The 22,715-nt window shown below is 35.2% G+C and overlaps 1 protein-coding gene across 1 annotated transcript in view; it reads right to left on the reverse strand.

The window, feature by feature from the left end:
- Positions 1-18,427, reverse strand: part of LOC111057761 (RAC serine/threonine-protein kinase) — a 33,446-nt gene extending 15,019 nt beyond the window's left edge. Inside the window, 6 exon segments of the mRNA XM_039437451.1 lie at positions 889-916; positions 918-986; positions 1,021-1,122; positions 7,613-7,844; positions 11,298-11,397; positions 18,323-18,427. Of these exon segments, the coding sequence (XP_039293385.1) occupies positions 889-916; positions 918-986; positions 1,021-1,122; positions 7,613-7,844; positions 11,298-11,388 (522 nt within the window). The 5' untranslated portion in view covers positions 11,389-11,397; positions 18,323-18,427.
- Positions 18,428-22,715: the final 4,288 nt, after the last annotated feature.

Below are 22,715 nucleotides of genomic sequence, written 5' to 3' on the forward strand. Positions count from 1 at the left end.
AGAGGTGGCTATGCTAGTGTGGATGGTTGTTTTGCCAGAACTGACCTTCGTTGGCCTTTATTGGGCCAATACGAAGATGCGGCATAAGAGCCAATAGTATTGTTTAGCTGTCCAACAGTACGTCTTAGTTTCTAATGGTTGGTATTTCTACGAACCTCTCATGCCCGGTTGCAGAGTCGTCACATAAAGTTAAAATCAGGCATTTAACTTATTTATTAAGCCATAACTCCACTTTTCGTTGCACAGATGTCAAAGTAAACTATAGCTCCCAAAAAACTAAAAACGCCCAATTAAACACATGATTTTATTGCAGAGTTGTCAAAAAGAGCTTATTTATGTCTCCAATAGCTAAAAACGGTCATTTAAGTTATGGGCTCGAAGTCGTGCTGTTAATTCCAATATGCATTATACTCGCCAAATATCCAATTCTCGCCAAATGCATTTTAGAGGTTGTGATAGCTTTTTTTGAAAGATGTTTATTAAAAACCATCTTTAGTATTATCGCTAAATATGGTGAGAAATCTCACCAAAAGCCAAGAGCCAAAAGCCAAGAGTCGCCATATTGTTTATCATTTTTATGTGAGGTCTTTTAAGTCTGTTCACAGTGATGTCGATTGAAACTTTGCCCGATGCCAAGTCATTGGTTGGATAGAAGCATGTACGGAAAAAAGTGAATAGAGCTGCAGTGTGACTTATGTGTGATGCTAATTCGAGATATAACTAAATGGGCTTCGTTGAGCGACTGTGCAACGACCAACCATTTATATCAGTGATTTTAAACTATGTCTCACATAGCTATGTTTGATTTTATGTAACGACTCTGCAACCGGGCATCAGTCTATGTGTGAACACTCCCATAAGAACAAACATAAATCAACTAGTACTAACCACTTTCTTGCGTCCACTGGCCGTATTAGCTGTTCCCCAACCGCGCGAATTTGACATTGAACTCATCAGCCGCAGTGGCCAGCTCAAGGGGCGGCATGCTGCCGTTGGTGAGGAGGCCTGAGGAGGCGGCACCCGGGGGCGGAGGAGCTGGAGGCGGCTGAGGAGAGCATCTCCACATCGACCATGCCGGCCAGCCGGTCTGCTACGCCCTTGATTGCTGCCACCCATTCCTCTCTATCAAACACACACAATATTAACAACAATTGATTGAAAATAGAATACAGCACATAGAAAAGAGAATCATTATTATTCATACTCGCCCGCCTGGCTAAAGCCTAGGTTTCTTTGAACCACGCAGCGTCACAGCGTGATACGGGATGCGCGATGACGTAATCACGCAAAAGTCTGCTGCAGCTATTGCCACGGATTTGTTTTCTCCGACTTCACGCGCGCAATTCTCTGTGATTCCCGACAAATCAGCAATGCGTGATCCCTCTGCGTCGCGCACTCAAGTCTGGGATCCCAGACTTTTGCGTGGCACGCAAAACCAGTAGTCGCCATTCCACCTCCTTCATTCCACCATCTTCTAGTGATAAGACGTGTTGTTAACAGGAGCGTATCCAGAAAAAAATCATGGGGGGGGATTATAACATTGACGTAGGAAGAACCTCAACTTTTGGGGGTCACCGGGGGGGCGTGGGGGTATTGAAAATGTTGATAATATATCTTCAAATAAGTGCGATTTTACGCGATTTCCACTGAAAAATAACATTTCATTCAAGGTTTTTTGATCAAGTTGGCTAACTAGTAGTTCTGTGGACAGTAGACCTCACGCAGTATTCTCATCCACAAGTACCTGATTGAAACTATAGACCTTATGGAAATACAGCAATAGACTGGCTTCTCCACACATCTGTGTAATCACTTGTCAGCTGATTTACGATGAATAATACTGTAGTCTGATTTTTACTCTTATATTAGCGTATGAAGGTGGCTCCTTTTTCCTTTTATATTATCCTTGAAATGCAAAATTTTCAAAAACCTTGTATATACGTCGACGCGCAATTAAAAAAGGAACATACCTGTCAAATTTCATGAAAATCTATTACCGCGTTTCGCTGTAAATGCGCAACATATAAACATTTAAACATTCAAACATTAAGAGAAATGCAAAACCGTCGACTTGAATCTTAGACCTCTCTTCGCTCGGTCAATTATTATTTCGATTTACATTTGAAAATGTCATAGGCCTATGATTTTTTATTGAATAACAAATAGAATGGAATGGAATTTTACTAATAATTCAATTGTTTAAAAAAAATAATAATGTTTTAGTACCCTGAATAGGTTTACTCATTTTAGATAGGAAACTATAAAATTATTATACAAACTTCAACACCATATAGTATTAGGCTTAGTTTCAACTAAGATTCATTCACTATTTTTCATAATTTTACAATACATCCCCATATCCCCCCTGGATACGACACTGGTTATTATAAAATGCAACAGTAACTACGGAATCCAATGTTGCATTGAATTCAAGAGCATTGTTGATACACCAACCCAAACAGCCAAATCAACCATTTGCCGTTTTCACACCGATATCTCGCCGACACAGCAGGACAGGACAGAATTTACAGATGGACAGTATTAGTGTTAGAGGAAGCTGTGGTTCATAACTGCGCGAGGTTTACTATTCACAGAATAGGTGATCTTAAAACAAAATGTATTGAAAGCCTAAAATATTCCCTAAACTCGGTTTCATTATCCAACGGATACCTGTTCAATAAAAAGTTCAAAGGGTTTTCATTTACAAAATTCATTAGTAGATTTTCTTCATTATCCTCTTCGTCTAGCATCAAAGCTACAGTAACGTGTCAGACATCTATGTTGTCTATGACTGAAAATATAATCGCGCGCTGCGAGGTTGGTGCCAGAGGAAACACCCGCTTTTTTCAACACGAACGCGTGGTTTCCGCGTATCACTGATGACCGATCACGCGATCCGTCTAAATTCTTTAGAGAAGTTGTATGTATTTTTGGGTTCAAAATTTTATGAAATAACTTGATTAATTCAATATGAAGTGATAATTAAGAGTTATATTTAAATATAGTTTGGTGTTTTAATTTCTCTAAATTCAAAATGTTTAGCTTATATATATTTTTGGACGAAAATTGAACTTGAACGTTTTACAGAAGAAACATAGCCTTTTTTGACATTTTATTAATTTATCAAAATTTTGGAATGGAATAGATTTGGGCCAAGCCTGTTGTTCCTTCCTAATCATAATTATATGATTTGTGATTCTGTCCACGAATAAATAAATAACGCTTCGTGGTTCAGAGAAACCTAGGCTAAAATGTGAATAGTCCAATAGAGCTTGTGGCAATTATATTTTTAAGTTATTATTAATCGAAAATCCAAATTAATGCTGCAAATGTTTGGATAGTAGCTCTCATCGAATTTCCATCTAGCTGTTAACCCTGTTGTCAATATTTGCACAGTAGCAGAAGTCTTCGGGCTGATTAGCAGCATTTAATTTTAATTTTCGATTAATAATATACAGAGTGAGTCATATTGAACTTTCCGGTTTTGGAAGGGCGTTGCACGAAGAAGGGAAGGAGCAGAAGGGTGGGGATGGTGTCATTAGACGCGTCATGACATGCAGTTCAAGTGTGAGCAATGGCTTGGTCGGGACAACATTGTGCGTTCGTAGTTGAAGATTTTCTTAAAAATGGAGACTCCATGATCACAACACAGCGTGCGTTCCGTTTAAATTTTGCTATTGGTCGACGTGATTCCATTCCCACTGGACCAACAATCAGAAATTGGGTATAAAATTTTTGAGCAACATAATCTACATTAAACACAAGACCACAAGGCCGAATTAGGACGTCAACGTCAGCGGAAAACTGGATATCACACCTGGAGCTCATCACACCTCTGATGGCCGCTAGGAATTAATTGCACTCTGTGAAGATTGATAGAAAATTGGTGAGAGAATACAAATGAATACATGATATTATGATAAATATGGATATAAAGAAAAATACAGTGGAGAATAAAGGAGCCTACATCAGGCCTTCAATGACTGCTACCAATTTTTCTCTAGGAACAAGAAGACAAATTCAAGAGAAAAATGAGATAAATAGAGAAAAAGATACATAATTTATGGTGAATTGTTACTTAACAATAATATTGTCACCAATTGAATATTAATGGAAGTTGGGGTGAAAAGTATCAAGTTGGATTTACACACTACAGTGACAGTGAAAATATAATTCCCATAAGTTCTAATGAGATCATTCATACTCGGTCGGCCGGTCTGAATGGGAATGATGCAATAGAACTCATGGGAATTATATTTGCACTGTCACTGTTGCGTGCGAATCCAGCTTTAGATGGGAAAATTAATCCGTGTCCACACTGAACAAATGTTCGACAAACATGTTTGTTGAAAACGTTTGGGCAAATTCTATTATGTTTGACAACCAATGTTTGCCCGTAGCCAGTGTGGACGCTTCACCAAACAAAAATATTTGTAAGTGGGAAGAACAGGTTTTATGTTTTACAACTATCAACACTGAAAATGTTTGGAAAAACAGTAATTTTTGTTTGACAAATAATGATTGTCCAAACTTTTTAAAATGTTTGTCCCTGAGCTCCTCAAGAAACATGTTTTCGCCACACTGCACAGGAAGCAGCTGTTTTCCAGTCCCTACGTAGATCTGAAAGACATTGTTTGCAGACGACTCTCGTCTGACGTCAGAAGAGGAAAGAGTACTCTTTCCGGCCGCTAAATTTCAAGTGTGCTAAAACAGCTGATCAAAAAACTTTCAATTATTTGAGTTTATTATTCAACAATTAGAACATTATTATAATAATTATCATCTTATTGTCATTTGAAAGAATAAAAAAGTATAAACTCAGATACTGACTGACTGACTGACTAACTGAGTACTTTATTTATATAGATTACAATATATACTGGCTTATACACTTATATACAATAGCTTACAATACAGAAAAATTATAGATGAATAGACATAATATAGACTAAGAAAATAATTATTGAACTGTATATGATATGAAAAAGCAATTTGTAATATAATAACTATAGATAATTATATTGTATGCATCTACATAAATTGGCGGAGCTTCGGACATATCTAGTATCTACCAAAAGCTAAGATACAGATATAAAAAGCTTGGCATCAGCTGATTAAAAATGAATTGCTCATGTTTGCGGTGCGTATATCTGTACGCACCTTAGCATAACACTTTAAAACATTACAGGTGTTGTGGGCGAAATTGAGGCAATAAGAGGCTCCTCTTACACTTGACCCACAAACTAAAGAGTTACATAAGAAACATTTAAATAAAAACTTGTTTCAGACATTTCATAAAACATAATTCAACAATAGACTATAGAAGAATGTGACTCTGTGATGAATTTTAATTTACACAGTACCAACAGCTGTGCTTATAGTGGAGTTGTGTTTCTTTTCTGGCTCAAAATTTTACAAAGTTACTCAAAAATAATCAATTTGTAGAGATTTGAGTGAAATATTTGTGTTTTTAATTGGGTTTTAGATATCAAAATTCAAAATTTTTAGTTAAGTCATTCGTTTTGAAGTGGAAATTGGACTTTTTGAAGTGAAAAGTGAAATCTTGACCTCATTCTTTTTTGAATCTTTTATTTTGTAAAAATTTGGGAGAACACAGTTTTGGGCTGTGCCTGTTGTTTTCTCCCAATCATATTATATATTATAATTATGATTTATGTTTGTCAATGAAATAAATAAAAAAAATTCGTTGATTAACATGCAAATTATGAATCAATCAACAGTTTGAAATCATTGAACCATTGGTGTTGCCCTTGGTATTTTAAAGGTAATTTGTTTGATCCATGAATGAACCAAGCACATTCAACATATAAAGCAGAAAGGCTGTTCTTGAATCAATTTGCTATTGTCCACAAGCATACCTGTATCACTTAATAAAGTAACACAAGACTAGAGTGGACTGATTTGAAAAATATCAACTGAATACCGTGTCATTTAAGTCCAAGACTTAGGCCCGCCGCAAAGTAGACCCACGCTAATCCACGAAAAGCAACCCACGCCGTGGGATGTTTTGTAAACCATTGCTAGGTTTCTCCAGACATCTGTGTAATACATGCAATGAATAATCCACTTGTCAGCTGATTGAATATGAATAATTCTATAGCAATGGTTTACAAAACATCCCACGGCGTGGGTTGCTTTTCGTGGATTAGCGTGGGTCTACTTTGCGGCGGGCCATATGCCTAGTCCACACTATCGCCCAGTCGCTGGCCAAGTGGCTTGCCAAGTCGGTAAGCTTGGCTACGTTGGTCTTGCCATCCACACTGCACTGTGACCATTTGTGGATGCTCGGCTGGCCACTCGCCTCCGCTTGGCTGGCCTTTGCTCGACAAAAATCGGAGCCATGGCAAGCGAAGGCCAATGAAGGCGAGTGCTGGCAAACCACCCATCCACACTCTCACGTTCGTCGTCATTTGGGAGATAGTGTGGATACAGTAAAGTAATAAACGGTTGAGGCTTGGCCTAGTCTATGCACATTAGACTATCAATTACCTAGGATATACATTCATATAAAATTTTAGGTGTGTTCCGAACCAACCTTCCTTTGTCAGACTCAACGTGGAAGGTGCGCTCAATGACAAACTACAAGAAGATAAAAGGAAAATACAGGAGAATAAGGGAAAGAATACAAAAGGATAAGGATAAGAAGAAGATGATAGGAGAATAAGGAGAAGAAGAAATAGACAGGAGAATACGGTGAAGAAGATGTAGACAAGAGAAAAGGGAGGAGAAGAAGTAGACAGGAGAATAAGGGAAAGAATACAAGAGAATAAGGATAGAAGGGTAGAAAAAGAAGACGATAGGAGAATAAGAAGAAGTAGACCGGAGAATACGGTGTAGAAGAAATAGACAAGAGAATAGGGAGAAATTGATTGATTGAAGAAGATATAGACAAGATAAAAGGGAGAAGAAGAAGTAGACAGGAGAATAAGTGAAAGAATACAAGAGAATAAGGATAAAAAGAAGAAGAAGAAGAAGAAGATAGGAGAATGAGAAGTAGACCGTAGAATACGGTGGAGAAGAAATAGACAAGAGAATAGGGAGAGAAATTGATTGATTGATTGAAGAAGATACCACGGAAAAAGAAAAGAGAAAAGGACAAGAGAAAAGGGAGAAGAAGAAGTAGACAGGAGAATAAAGGAAAGAATACAAGAGAATAAGGATAAAAAAGAAAAAGAAGAAGAAGAAGAAGAAGAAGAAGATGATAGGAGAATAAGAAGTGGACCGGAGAATAAGATGAAGACAAGAGAAAACGGATCAAGCCACACGAATCGGTTTTCAGACAAGTCGGCAGGGCAGGAAGCTCCCCGATTGGTTGATGGGGTTGACGTTCCAGAATCAGCTGACTTCGGAAGCTGAGTGATCGAGAATCAGCCAATCGGAGTGCTATCTGCCCTGTCGACTCGTCTGAAAAACGCCACATGTAGCTTGGCCCTAAGAATGATAATAATAATAAGATGATGATGATGAAGAAGAAGAAGAAGATGACGAAGAAGAAGAAGAAAAAGAAGGTGATGATGAAGTAGGAGAAGAAGAAGAAGAACACAGGAGAATAAGACGACGACTACACGATTCATGTGTGCTCCGAACCAACCTCTCCTTGTCAGACTCGACGTGGAAGGTGCGCTCGATGACTGTTGTCCACTGGAGACCGCGAATGATGAAGGTGTAGGGCTTGGGTCGGTCAATGCTCATGATCTGACAGCCCTTGACGGTGAAGTTGTTGAGTGGCTCCGTGGGGCCCTCAGGCCTCGCTTTGAAGCCGATCAGCGAGCCATCTTGTAGCAGCAGAAAATAGCGCGAACGCCAGTTCTTTATGTGTTCACCTGTCCACAAAACAAATCACAACAATTAACCTTCCGGCAGTCACGCTGTTGTAAAAAGTACAACAGCTGAACATGTTTTAGTGAACGGTTGCACAAAAGTCGGCTAAGTTTTAATCGTGATCAATTTTACGAGAACTCAAATTTAAATTCATTTATTTGCCATAAAATAATACAGATTGAACTAATCAGAGAAATCTATTTACAGAAAAAAAATCTAATTGGTTCTCGTGAAATCAATCACGATTAAAATTTAACCGGCTTCTGTGCAACTGGGCTTTAGTTTTAAAAGCGTAATTTTACTTTGAGGATCATCCACGCCTTCAACTAAATTTCCTGCAAGCTTTTTCACCTATAGTGAGGTCCACGTTATAATGACAGTGTTTGATTAGCAATTATTGTATTGCTATCCTTGTCTATCATTCAACAAAGCGGATAGCGCTATCTCTTTCTCGCTTTTCTCTGTTGCCAGATCGTCTTTTAACAAAGTAGAATTAATAATTGACAAAATATTTCATCTTAATTATGGAAATTCATTATGAAATTATTGAAAAATATAATTTCTTGCTTAATAAAATATAATTGATTATTTTAAACGGGAATGAACCGTTAATATTACATCAATAAACCTGTATCAGCTACCATCTACAGAAGGCATTGACAAGACAGACGATCGGCAACGTTTTTCTCCAATTCTTCTTCACTGTCATTAAAACGTGGACCTCATTATAGTCTACACTAACGCCAAGTCGTTGGACAAGCTGGTAAGCTTGGTCACGTTGGTCTTGCCATCCACACTGCAATGTGACCATTAGTGGATGCTCGGCTGGCCACTCGTCTTCGCCACTCGACAAAAATCGGAGCCATGGCAAGCGAAGGCCAGTGAAGGCGAGCGTTGGCAAACCACCAATCCACACTTTGGTGCTCGTCGTCATTGGGCGATAGTGTGAATGCGGCATTAGGGCCGAGACACTCGAGGTGTTTTTCAGACGAGTTGGCACAGCATGACAAGATCCTGGCACAGCATGACAAGATACTCTCCGATTGGCTAGCTTCCTGTCGTGCCGACTCGTCTGAAAAACGCCTCTTGTGTCTCGACCCTTACTGCATCTCAGGCGAACAATGGGGAATTTTTCATTGCCTTCTATAACACATAGCTGTCATTCAAGTCATTTTGATAAAAAAATTAATTGTTGATAATGATCAATTATTACATCTCAAAAATATTATAATAAATAACAACGGTTTAGTAATAAAATCTGGTGTGGCGCACTCACACAACTTTCCTTGCCGTTATGAAAATTGATCACCTGACGCTAGTGTTCATGCGCATCTCAAGTCTACTATTCAAAGATCTGAGCCAGCTGATGACAGGACAATAACGCTGGAGACACACGAGATCTGCTATCTCTTCATAGTGAATGATTTGATAGAATCAACAGTTTGCAATTGAATAATCACATTTTCTCAAATTTCAAGCTTATTTCCAATTCTAGGTGAAAATGTTACTGGACATTAATTGTAGAGATTTTCATGCTCAATCTTTTCCACACGAAATTTTTCGTTTAAATTATATCTGAGACCTGATAATTGGAAATCTAAAATCAAACTTTGCAAACGTATAGACATTTAGAAATTGGGGTACCTTAATTTTTTCGGAAAGCAATACTTTCCTTACCTATGGTTAAGGGCAAGGAAAGTAAAAATAAGAAAAATATTATTTTGATAAGTAAGGGTAATATTTACATTTCATTTTTTTTCTCAAATATATAAGGCTGGGCCTACACTGGTTAGTCAAGACAAGACTAGTCACCTTTAGTCACAATACTTCACATAGTTGCTTATGAAGACATGTCTAATTGCAATATTACTAATCAGTGTGAGTTGCGTCATAAGCAACTATGTGAAGTATTGTGACTAAATGTGACTAGTCTTGTCTTGACTCTTCGGTGTGTGTTGCGTCATAAGCAACAATGTGAAGTATTGTGACTAATCGTGACTAGTCTTGTCTTGACTGACCGGTGTACGCCTATAGTGAGGTCCACGTTATAATGGCAGTGAAGAAAGATACGAAACAACGTTGCCAAATTGACTCAATTTTGCCACTGAGTGTACACAGCTGTTATTCAATTTATCCCATTAAATTTGATCTTATATTAATTTTAATTCCTTTGTTAAAATAATCAATTTTATTTCAAATTAATTAAATTCATCAATAAAATAGTTTTTTTTCATAATTTGATTCTAAACTATGCTTATAGGCCTAACTGAGATCAGATTTACAAACCTGAAATAGCGGGTAATTTGAAAAGCTGTGATACACCAATCTGAACTTCAAAACAATAGGAATTAAGTTATTCGGTACGTATTCTATTCCAATTTCTTTCAAAAATAATAGAAAAATATAAATTTTATTTAAAATAAGTAATTTCAATGGAAATAATTCTGAAATAACCTTTCAATATTATTATACCGGTACGAGTAGGTCTAACCTATACTTGTAGGCTAACTGAAGCATGGATGGAGTCTAGGATGGTTAGTATCAACTTTTAAAATGTCATTTCAGGTATTTTAATTTGTGTTTCTCATACGGTAATGTCTAAACATTATTTCATTGTTTCAAAAATACATTTTAAATCAATTATACGACTTGTGTACTCAAGTATTTTGATAGAATGAAGAAAAAAATGGCGGCTGAGAATTTATTGCTTGCTCACTTTTGTCATAGAGAAACAATAGTGTAAGTAGATATCCCATGGTACATGGAATTTATGTCGTAACGTTTACTGTTATCTCAAGCCGATTACTGTCAATGTTTACTGTTTTGCTGGGGTGAGAGTGTATGAACGGCACAATTTGAGAGACTACCAGCGTCACACAGCTGCATAGTAAAGAACTAAGTGAACTATTGGCTTGGGATAACAGTAAAAGTTGCGACATAAACGTCCTAAACCATGGGATATCTACTTATGCTATCGTTTCTCTATGCTTTTGTACAGTCACTGTCAAAAGTAAAAATAAAATATTCTGGCAAACAGACAACATTGCAAAGCGAGAGAGAGATAGCGCTATCTGTTTTGTTGTATGATAGAAAAGGACAGCAACAGTATTGTCAATCGTACACTGCCATTATAACGTGGACCTCACTATAGCCTTATATTCACCTTGAAAAATAGCTTCTCATGATTTAGTCATAAAAATGCTCATAATTGGGATCAAATATTTTGAAGATTCATTATATTATTTTGTTGAACTATTTGGCAACGGTGCGTAGGTAGAAGAGGATAGAGCTATCTGCTTTTCCAATGACATACAAGGATAGCAAACCAATTTTAAGTGCTGTCTCTATAACGTGAATCACACTATAGAGGAATATAACTATTTTACTGGCAGCAGACCTGAACGAATTTTTTATTTACTAGTTCTAATAAATCAAGAAAATGAAAAACATCATACCTCTTTTGAACAGCCATCCCTCTTTGACAACATTGGCTGTATTAGGGTTGATAGTATGTACCGACTGAGCGGTCATAGAATCCGCCATCATTAGTATTCACTGAAACAAAGTTAAAAATAAATTAATAAATTAAAATAATATAAGTATATCATTTCCTTAAAGATGTTTATATAAACATAGTAACAAAGGTAACAATATCAACATAGTAACAATATTTTTATATTAACAACAAGTATATTTTACAAACTAGCAAAGTACAACACACTAAGGACGGAAGCACAAAAGACTGTTCAAGAAGACTAAGTTACTCATAAAAGAAGCCTTCTCTGATTGGTTCTCGTGGCATTTAAATCCTGTTAAAATTCAACAGACATTTTGTATAACTGGGCCCATACGTTTCAAGATGCTCAATCATTCTTAGGGTACATTCCTGTGTCACGAAAAAGCAAGTATTTTAAAATCACCAGTTTTCAATTTTTCACGATCGAAAAGTTTGTCCAAGATTTTTACCAAGTGAAAGCATTATGAATTCTATTTCGATTTACTTTTACAAAGTATAAGAGGTTGATGATGATGATGTAGCACGAAATTTAGTACAGTGATGTAAAATAATTTATAACAAAGTTTAAAAACTTCATAGTGGGATAGTTTGTTCAAGATTTTACCAAGTGAAAGCCTTATGAATTCTATTTCGATTTTCAAAGTAAAAGAGGTTTATGACGATGTAGCACGAAATTTAGTTCCGTGATGTAAAATAATTTATAACAAAGTTTAAAAACCTCATGGTAGAAATGTTTGTTCAATATTTTAATCAAATGAAAAACATGATGAACTCTTTTTCGATTTTCAAAGTAAAACAGGTTTATGATGGTGTAGCATGTTATGCCACGAAATGTAGTTCTATGATGTGAAATAATTTATAACAAAAAGGGGTTGACAGTTTCTAATTTATTCAATTAATTACAAGAAAAGTGTAGTTGAGAAAACAGAAATAAATTGGCATTTGTTTTATCTCAAATTCTACAAATTACTACGCATAAAAATTAATTTGAAAACATACATGACAAACATTGTAGTTAACAGTTTATAGAATCATACAATGAAAATGTTATTATTGACATAACTCATATGTCAACCCTATGAATTAGTTTGTGTTTTATTTCTGGTTCAAAATTTTTCTTAATAACTCAATATATTCAACTTCTGAGAGTTTATTGAATGTAATCAATCTATTATATTCGGTTTTTAATCAAATCAAATTCAAAATTTCTAATTTATTTATTTCTGGACTGAAAAGTGGACTCAAATCAATTCAATTGGATAGCATAACCTATCATTTTTATTCATTCATAACTCTACCTTCATTGTATTATCATTCATCCCATCATCATCACCTAGGCTTAAAATACTTCTAGAAAGTCGCCTTTGTAAAATAATAAAATAATTTTAAAAAAATTATGAGAAGGACCAAACAGGTCCAGACACAGTCAATTCAGATCTCTGGTCATGACTAAGGAGAGAAGTAAGTAATGAAAAGATACAAAGTGACAATAAAATTAATTTTCAAATATAAATTGATTCACTTATATATAGTATTGTGAACTAAAAACAATGGGGATCTGCTTACAATATTGTCAAATCACTTGAAAAATTCAAAATGTATCTTGTTGATTTCAAAACTGGTTATGGTGGTAAGATATTCATTCACACATTGAAGATGAAAAACAAACTATCCGATTAATCCGAAATTAAACTTCAAATCACACAGTAGTATGATGCTTTATGAAACTCACTCGCATTAACCAAATCTCAACTAACAATGACATCCAAAACATTTTCAACAAGGTAGACAGACGTCTACTGGAGTGGGGTGGGAGGGGTAACCAGCATTGCAAGTCAGGAGGGGAGGGGAACAAGGAAAAAATTGAAAAATTAATTTGAACAGTAACGATTTCAAAGGCTGATAACATAATAAACCACAAAAAACAACATTTTTCTACGATAAGTTAGTAGTATAAGATAATTTCTACAGTGAGATACACTTTCAAAACTGTCAGCATTGGATGAATGGGAAGCATTGATGTTATATACAGGGAATGCTGACAGTTTAAAGATTATCTCAACCTCATTCTTTTTTGAAACTTTTATTTGTAAAAATTTCTTCTCCTAAATTTTTACAAATAAAAAATTCTTCCACTCATCGGAGAAAGACAGTTTTGGGCTATGCCTGTTGTCTCCTCCCAATCATATTATATATTATAATTATGATTTGTGATTGTGTCAATGAAATAAGTAAATAATGATTACTGTATATCTAAAATTTGAACTACATCCATACTAATACAGATAGTTTCATAAAAGATTGCAATGAAAAGCAAAAATAAAAGTAGTACCTTATAAAAACATCACGTTCAAGATATGGATGAATCATAGACGATATTGTCACAATAACATATTCTGTTATTGATAACTTCTTGATTTGAAATCGACATGAAATATGAGAGAAATTAAGAACATAAAAAGTTTTCCTTGTTTCTTAATTTTCGTCTGATTTTAACCTGGATTAAACTTCAACTTCAACAGAGTCTGAAAATAAACGTTTCAATAATTATTATTTTTGAATAAAGGATAAAAATAATCAAAGAATAAGGGAATATGAATAACTACGAAAATACTTGAGTTTTCGAATTGATCTTCAAGAACAGCTAAGGTTCTAGCAATAAATTTATGAGTAGAATAATAATTACTGTAACATAAAATGTCAGGTTCATGTATTCTCAAAATATTTATGACCAATAAAATATGATTTATTCATCTGCTATTTGAACCAGGGAATGATTTTTTATTTAACATTTTATAGAAAACATTATTTCAAATAACAACTAACCACCTAATGATTTACTAAACACTAACTAATTAATAATACGCACAAAAAAACTAACAAAACCTACTCTAGAACATGGTACGCCATAGTGGAGTAGGTCAATTTCCACACAGAAAAAACTAAACAAGTAGAGGACACATTATAAGATTTTTTTGTAACTAACTATTGTATGTAATATTGTAATTTATCTAATATTTTGTGTAATTGATGTTGTAGTTTTAGTTTTTTTTTGGGAAATAAACATTTTTTAAATAAATGATACAATATTTTACAGAACTGATAATAAAAATTCAATTCTATGTGAGGATTTTGCTCAGTATTGTTTTATATTTCTCAATAGTTTACGGGAATAATCATAAACAAAATGAATATAAAATAATACTATGAACAAAAAATATTCTTCAGATACTGTTGTCGGTGAAATGAAGTGATATTTATCCATAAAGTAGCACTGGAATGTTGTCTAAACACTGATACCAAAATGTATGTAATTTTTCAATAAGCTCGTGATATTTTTAAACAACATTCCAGTGTTTCATAAGAAAATATTAAAATCCACCTGATGATTTGATAGAACTTTGGTTTGTGCTCAATTGTTAATTTTCCTCCATTGGTGTTGAAAAATGTATGTAATTTTTCAATAAACTCGTGATATTTTTAGACAACATTCCAGTGCTTCATAAGAAAATATTGAATTCTACCTGATGATTTGATAGAACTTTGGTTTGTGCTCAATTGTTAATTTTCCTCCATTGGTGTTGAAAAATGTATGTAATTTTTCAATAAACTCGTGATATTTTTAGACAACATTCCAGTGTTTCATAAGAAAATATTAAAATCCACCTGATGATTTGATAGAACTTTGGTTTGTGCTCAATTGTTAATTTTCCTCCATTGGTGTTGAAAAATGTATGTAATTTTTCAATAAACTCGTGATATTTTTAGAAAACATTCCAGTGCTTCATAAGAAAATATTGAATTCTACCTGATGATTTGATAGAACTTTGGTTTGTGCTCAATTGTAAATTTTTCTCAGAAGTAGATCGAAAAAAGAAATGACCAGTCAGCAATAATTTGACAAGTCATTCAATCAAGCATTATTTTCGACATTAATTCACATAGGAAACAATCTTAATATGGCAACTGTTTTGTTCCAAAAGGCTATTGTACTGGCACAAAAAGCATTAATATTTCGACGCAGTAATATGGAGAATATTATGCGCGTTGAACAGGAAAAAAGAGTCACTTATTAAAAGTGTTTGTTTCAATAGAATATTCTACTATCTTAGGTCAAGAAACTCATTTAGTGAATGAGAATACTGTTAGTTATTCTTGGGAAGACGTATTTGAAACAAAGTAAACAGATTACAGGTATAAATTAAAATATTAATGAATGAGAAGAATCTTCAAGAATTTGGTCTTTTACCAAAGTTAGGTCCACTTTATAATGACAGTATTTGATTAACATTGGTGTTGCTATTCTTGTCTATCATTTGACAAAACAAATAGCGGTATCCTTTCTATCCCCACATAGTTGCCAGATCTTTTTTCAACAATGTAGGATGGAATATAATTAAAAAACAAAATATTTTTTAATCTCAACTATATTATGAAAATGTATTAGGCCTATCAAATTATTGCAAAATATGTTTTCTTGATGAATAAAGTATAAGTTAGTTGATTATTTCCAACAAGAATGATCAGTTAATATGACAATAGGTATATCATTATCTGCAAGAAGGCAGTGAAAGGCAGAGAATCGACTACGCTGTTCTCCAATATTTTCCACTGCCTTATTTATTGCATTCCACAATCATATCAAATCAATGATTGGGAGAGAATCAACAGGATCAACCCAAAACTGTTTCCCTAATTTTGATGAAAATAATCCAATTATAATGTGGACCTCACTTCACAAGACAGTACTTCATATTAATTAGGCTACTATGGGTCTTGTAATTTATTTTTCGCCCCACTTGGATGTAATGAGCTGGTTTTCGTGCGTCATATGGAGGCCGAAAATGATTTTTTGTAGCAGTTTTGCTGTTCCTATTTCGGAACTAGGAACATACTGGAATGTAAAGAAAACAAATGGTTTCATTACAGTATAGTATGCTGTAATGAGAATAATATTTATATTTTTTCTGTATAGGGCTACTTTTATAGAAATAGAAAGAAAAATAAAAATCTTAGTACCCTTTTTGAAATATTTAATCACAACATGTTTCGGACATTGATGCCATTTTTAAGTGATCGAATAAGATTTTTATTTCAAGTGATCACTTGAAAATGGCATCAATGTCCGAAACATGTTGTGATTAAATATTTCAAGAAGGGTACTAAGATTTTTATTTTTCTTTCTATTTCTATAAAAGTAGCCCTATACAGAAAAAATATAAATATTATTCTCATTACAGCATACTATACTGTAATGAAACCATTTGTTTTCTTTACAGTCGAGTATGTTTCCTAGTTCCTAAATAGGAACAGCAAAACTGCTACAAAAAACCACTTTCAGCGCTCCAGGTGGAAGTTTTGTCAACTTCCACAAGATTCCTGATTCAGAATTTGTTAACTAGGTTATGTTTGTAGAATGCATGTAGTAACTTCATTACGAGCAGGTAATGTTTTCTATTTCTCAATTATTCTTCTTTAGATTATGATGAAAAAAAAATAGTTAAATGTGAATGTCTTTTGCAGTTCTCGAATGAAATTCTAGTCTTGGACTAACTCCTAACTAACTGTTTGTATATTTTCATATTGTAATGTTTTCTATTTCTCAATTATTCTTCTTTAGATTATAATGAAGAAAAAATAGTTAGATGTGAATGTCTTTTGCAGTTCTTGAATGAAATTCTAGTCTTGCCTAACGCCTCGACTAGAAACATCATTCTCGCCTGCAAAAGGTCCCTTACCATCCTTGTGACGTTATATACTATTTCTCTAGTGAGATTTAATTCAACATATCATCAAACCTTATGAATAACATTGACCAATGCTGATAGTTTGGAGTGAATCCCCCAATAGTTACTTACTTACTTGATGCCCTGGCATAAGAAGAGAATACACTTATTGAGATAATTACTGGCATAAGTCTAGGGAGAGTGAATATCGCCTAATAAATGCTGTATTCCTACATAGCAGTGTACAGTACAAATATCATTCTAAGGACTTCTAATGGGACTTTTCACACTCAGCCCGGCCAAACGAGTATGAATAGCCTCATTGGAACACATGGGAATTATATTTTCACTTTACTGGACACGTTCACTGATATGTGAGAATCCAGCTTAACAATATAAAACAGTGAAAAGCGAGAGAAAAGTCTAAGAGAGATTAAAATACATTGAGTATTGTATGCATGCAATGTCTCTATGTAATTTATTGCATGGACATGCTGATTCTAGATTCAATTTCACAGTGTTGTCAACTCGTTGGGTATTGCATTCATAAACACTGAGATTTACTTTTTATTAATTATTGATTCATACAATAAGTAGGCTACATCATTAAAATAATAGGGAGCGAAAGAATAAGGAAACCTTGTGATATTCCTCTCCCAGATATATATATATATATATCTATATATATAGATATATATATATATATATATATATATATATATATATATATATATATATATATAAGGTTACTTCAAATGGATAGCTTTAGTTGACGTTGTGTAAGGTCCATTTTTCATAATGAATAGCATTCATGACTAAATATAAACTTGATTATCTGTATTATTCACTCAAGACAACCATAACAATAAGCCACAGACAATACATACTACGTCAGAATGAAATTACTTGAGCTAATACAAAATATTTACCTTGTGAACTAAGGTTGTGATTATCAATACATTAAGAGTTGTAATACATTTAGACTATCATAATACGTAGATAGAAAAAACAATAAAATATTTAGTAGGTAGTGAAACAAACAATCTGAATGAAATTCCAAGAATAAATGCAAATGATTCGGTAGGTAGAGGTTACACCCCGAGTAATAGGTTACTAAAAAGCTCAGAAAGCATGAGTGTCAAACAGCGGAAATTAGCACAATTCAAGGTGGTAGATAGTTTTAAAATGAGTATTTCATAGAGAAAATTTAATAAATTACCATATTGTAACTACTTACTGTATTATTTTGTTCTTTTGCGTAGTAAATTGGATGTTAGTAATATCAAGCACGAATAGCAATCATGACGAGTACTGACTCACAGACTCAGTGACTTGATTGTTACTGTATTGCCAACTTAATCTAATACATTTTGTATTTTTGATGGAATATATTTTGAATCATTACCTTATTTTTATATTGAAAATAATACACGATAATTTATATCGAATCTGAGTCATCTCCATTTTGATATCTTCAAAGAAATAAATTCTCATTGCAAGAAAAATCTGTCTAGAAAAATTATTCTTGATGATACAAGATCATATCATTAGAAATTCACTAGTGAAAATTTGTTTCCAGATGGAATATTATATCATTTTTCGAATCAACTCAATTTTTTATAGATTGTTACTCAAAATTCATCATCACCATATAGCCTTGTACACACGTCCGTACAGATTCGCGCGAACAATCGTATGTACATATGCCTCAACATTCACTGTACGTCCTTGTGGACGCGATCCACGTATGCCTCAGCATTCAAAAAGCTATCTGATTTGCAGACGACACGAAGACATGGTAGATGTAGATTTTCCACAACATGACAACAATGGCGTCATTCCATCATTGAAGATAGTTATCACAAATTGCAGCAGTATCATTTTATTTCAATGACTTATATAATAAAATCAAAAATAAAACTTGACAAACGATGTTGGTGGGTTGAACGATTGTAGGTTGAAGTAAGGAAATGAATTGCTACATGACATAATATTGACAATTCAATCTTTCTTAGGTTGTCAAAACATTATGTTGTTAATGTACTGAATCTAATTCAACTAGTTATCTAAACAAAAAATGATATCATCAAGAACGATTGGCTCTAACTTTGAGATTCTTGGCATTAGGCGATTCATTTGTTGGTTTCCAATATCTATTCAGAATCTCAAAAAAAGAAAAATTCTACAATAATTCCAGAAGTTTTGATGACCTAATCAAAGCACTTAACACTGTCTCACAAAATTGACAGTCTTCTTTAAGGAAATTAGCCATAAATTGAATCAAATACTAAATTGCTGCCCATTTTAAACTAACTCTGCTCATACACATGACAAAACAAGATTCTCCAAAAGATTAGCTTCAAGATTTACCTTCAAGGGAATACTAGTTCAAAGTTTGAATAAATCTCTCTATAGATAGCCTAGCTATCTAAAACGTATAATATCATATTGAAGATTACAATTTTAATTAACAACTCTGATTGATAACATGAAACAAACACAAGATGATTTGATAGCCACAGTAAAATAATATTGAGCTATACTTTCTTGTAGGAACCCTGTAGAGAAGCTTTTTTCACTTAAATTATGCAGTTCTAAATTTGTTAATCATGATACGAATTATATACTCCATGCATGTTTCTATTTAAATATTTGACAATCCACATATCCTACAAAATTACAAAAATCCTACAATTTACAATTAGTTATTGGATCACAATTTGATTTAACCTGATACAATTTGATTTAACCTAATAACCTTTAACATTAACCTAATTCATTGGAATTAGGTTATGACGCCTTCAATGTTTACGTTTTGCCTCACCCGTATGGCAAAATCGCGTCCACACGTACATTCAATGCTCGCCCGAGGCGCCTTTGAGCACGCCAAAATACCGACAGGGTTCCGGTTCGCCCACATGCCTCAGCGAACAGTGTCCACACGTGCGAATGCAAGCCCATACACGTATGCTCACCCGAGGCAAACGTACGTGTGTACACCGTTTAAAGAAATAGAATCTTCAAGCAGTAATCCTGAAGGCAGGGATAGAAAATGCAAGACCGGGTCAAAGTGGGTTGACAACAAAGTGACTCTAGTAACTGGTTCCTGCATCCACTCTTATATTGAATTATTGCTTTGACGACTGTGAACACAAAAAATAATGTGTGAAGTATTATTATAGTAGTACATAAGTAGTATTATTATAGTGATTAATTGAACTGTCTGTTTATCCACCATGATTGTACTGTATAATATTATCATCAGTATGGAAACAGTTGGGGTCTAGCTTTTTTATCAAATTTAAATTCCTGGATAATATATGGGTACCTTTAATACCTTCTGCTTCATCCATTACCCACACCTGTGGGATCGATGGCATTATAGAATTCAGTTTCAATACACATAATTACATAACTATTCAGATGGCAGATAAAACAGTGATCACTTTTAATAAAAATTCAAATCATCACTCATAAATTCATTCACATTATAATATGCCTTATTGCAAAGCCTCATCCAACTGCTTTACACCAGGAGGCATCTTGTTGAAGAATTTCTGTTCAGAAACTCTATGAGTATGGCCTGTGAATGGTAGAGAAGTCTCCTGGGGACATCCATCAGGTCACGGTGCCTAATGTTGTAGTAGTGAATGTCACTACAGGCAGCCAAAGTATGTTGACATACATCAAGCACAGGAGGATGGAATGGCTGAAAATATTGACACCAAATCGTTGGTCAAGTTGGTGGTCAGTACACCAAGGCGAGAAAAGATGGGCTTACAGTGGGCAAGGTGGTCGTTGCCTGTTATAATTCTCAAAGCTCTCTTTTGCAGCCTTAGGACATCAGCAGCCCCTGTCGAATGACCCCACAGGAGCAATCCATAAGTGATGTGGCCATAGAAGAGAGCGTGATATATCACTAAGAGAGACCTCTCCATCACCAGTCCCCTCTTCCTGAGCAGCAGGAAGCAAATGCGGGAGAGTCGGCTGGTTACCTGCTGTAAATGACTGTTCCAGCTGAGTTTGCAATCCAAGACAAAACCCAGCAGCTTTACTGGATTTTGAGGGTCACGCAGTTCTCGTCTTTGGGTCTTGTCCTCATTCAGCTGGAATCGATTAGCCAGGAACCATGAAGTGGCAGATCGAAGATGCTCTGCAGACGCCTCCAAAATCCGGACCCAGAGCAGCCTCATCTACCAGCCAGCTAGAATATTGAACAAGCTGCCAGTTTCAGCCATTAACCAGCCAGATGAGCTGGGTTGGTCATCACATCAAAAATACAATATCACACAGAAGTTTTTGACAACACTGTCATGTCAAAAAAAAAACAAAAAAAACATAATGGCATAGATGGCTAAACACGGTGATGGCCACTAAATGTCAACTGTAGACTCCTGAAAAAATTCACTCAAGGAGTAGTATGGTCTGGCACGCAGCCAGGACTTGAGTCTCCTCTTAAACTCACTGTCACTCAAATGACGCACAGATGGAGGTAGCATATTAAACATTTAAATAGCGATATTGGGATAACAGTTCTGAGCCTTACTTAGCCTACATTGAGGAACATTGACTTCGAGAGCATTTCGAAGTGAGTAGGCACTCTGCAACCTTCTCAAATTCACTGTCAGATTGGTATTCCTAATACCAACCAGGGAAGAAAAGATGAACTGGCTAAAAACTGTGAGAATCTCGAGTCTGGCAAAGAGTGGCCTACAGTGCTCCAGATGACCACTGGATGACAATATCCGAACTGCCTTCTTCTGCAGCATAAGAATACTCTCACAGTGTGAAGAGTGTCCCCATAGCAGTATTCCATAGATAATGTGACTATGGAACAGTGAATAATAGGCCATAATCAAATGTTCCTCAGTCAGCAAGCACCTCAGTCTTCTCAACAGGTAGATCACACAAGACAATCTTCTGCATACAGCATCCACATGAGCACTCCATGTTAATTTTGGATCGATGTTAAATCCCAGAAGCTTTACTGGTTCATTCAATGAATGATTGAAGTGGTTTCTCAGAGTGCACATGATATTCTGTGTCTTGCCGACGTTGAGCAACAGCTTGTTCTCCTGAAACCAGCGTTCTGCACCAGCAAAGGACTCCTCCAACTCAAGGGTGGCAGCTGCAGGCGAGGATCCTCTCCCAACAAGGGTTGTGTCATCCGCAAACAGCAGCTCACTTCCGCCGACTCTCAAATCGTTCATATGCAGGATGAACAGGACTGGCCCCAGGACAGAGCCCTGCGGTACCCCATGCCGTACATGCAGTTCGCCAGATGATGCACCCCGAACATTCACTATCTGCCTTCTGTCAGAAAGATAGGACTTGAAAGTGTCAGCAACAATGTCCGTTATACCATACTGACTCAACTTTCCAAGGAGAAGCTCATGAGACACACAGTCAAAAGCACGTGACACAGCCTCACTGCCACAGAATCTCCACTCTCGAATGCATCAATGACTTCATTGATCAGGGCCAGCAGGGTGGTTTGTGTGGATTTGGACTTTCTAAAGCCATGTTGTCTATCAGACAGCAAACTATTCCTCTCAAGATGGTCCATTAGCTGATCCTTCATGGCAACCTCTAAGATTTTTCCGAGTAAGGGGGTAACAGTAATTGGTCGG

Source organism: Nilaparvata lugens, chromosome 11 (assembly GCF_014356525.2).
Source record: "Nilaparvata lugens isolate BPH chromosome 11, ASM1435652v1, whole genome shotgun sequence".
Classification (NCBI taxonomy): Eukaryota; Metazoa; Arthropoda; class Insecta; order Hemiptera; family Delphacidae; genus Nilaparvata; species Nilaparvata lugens.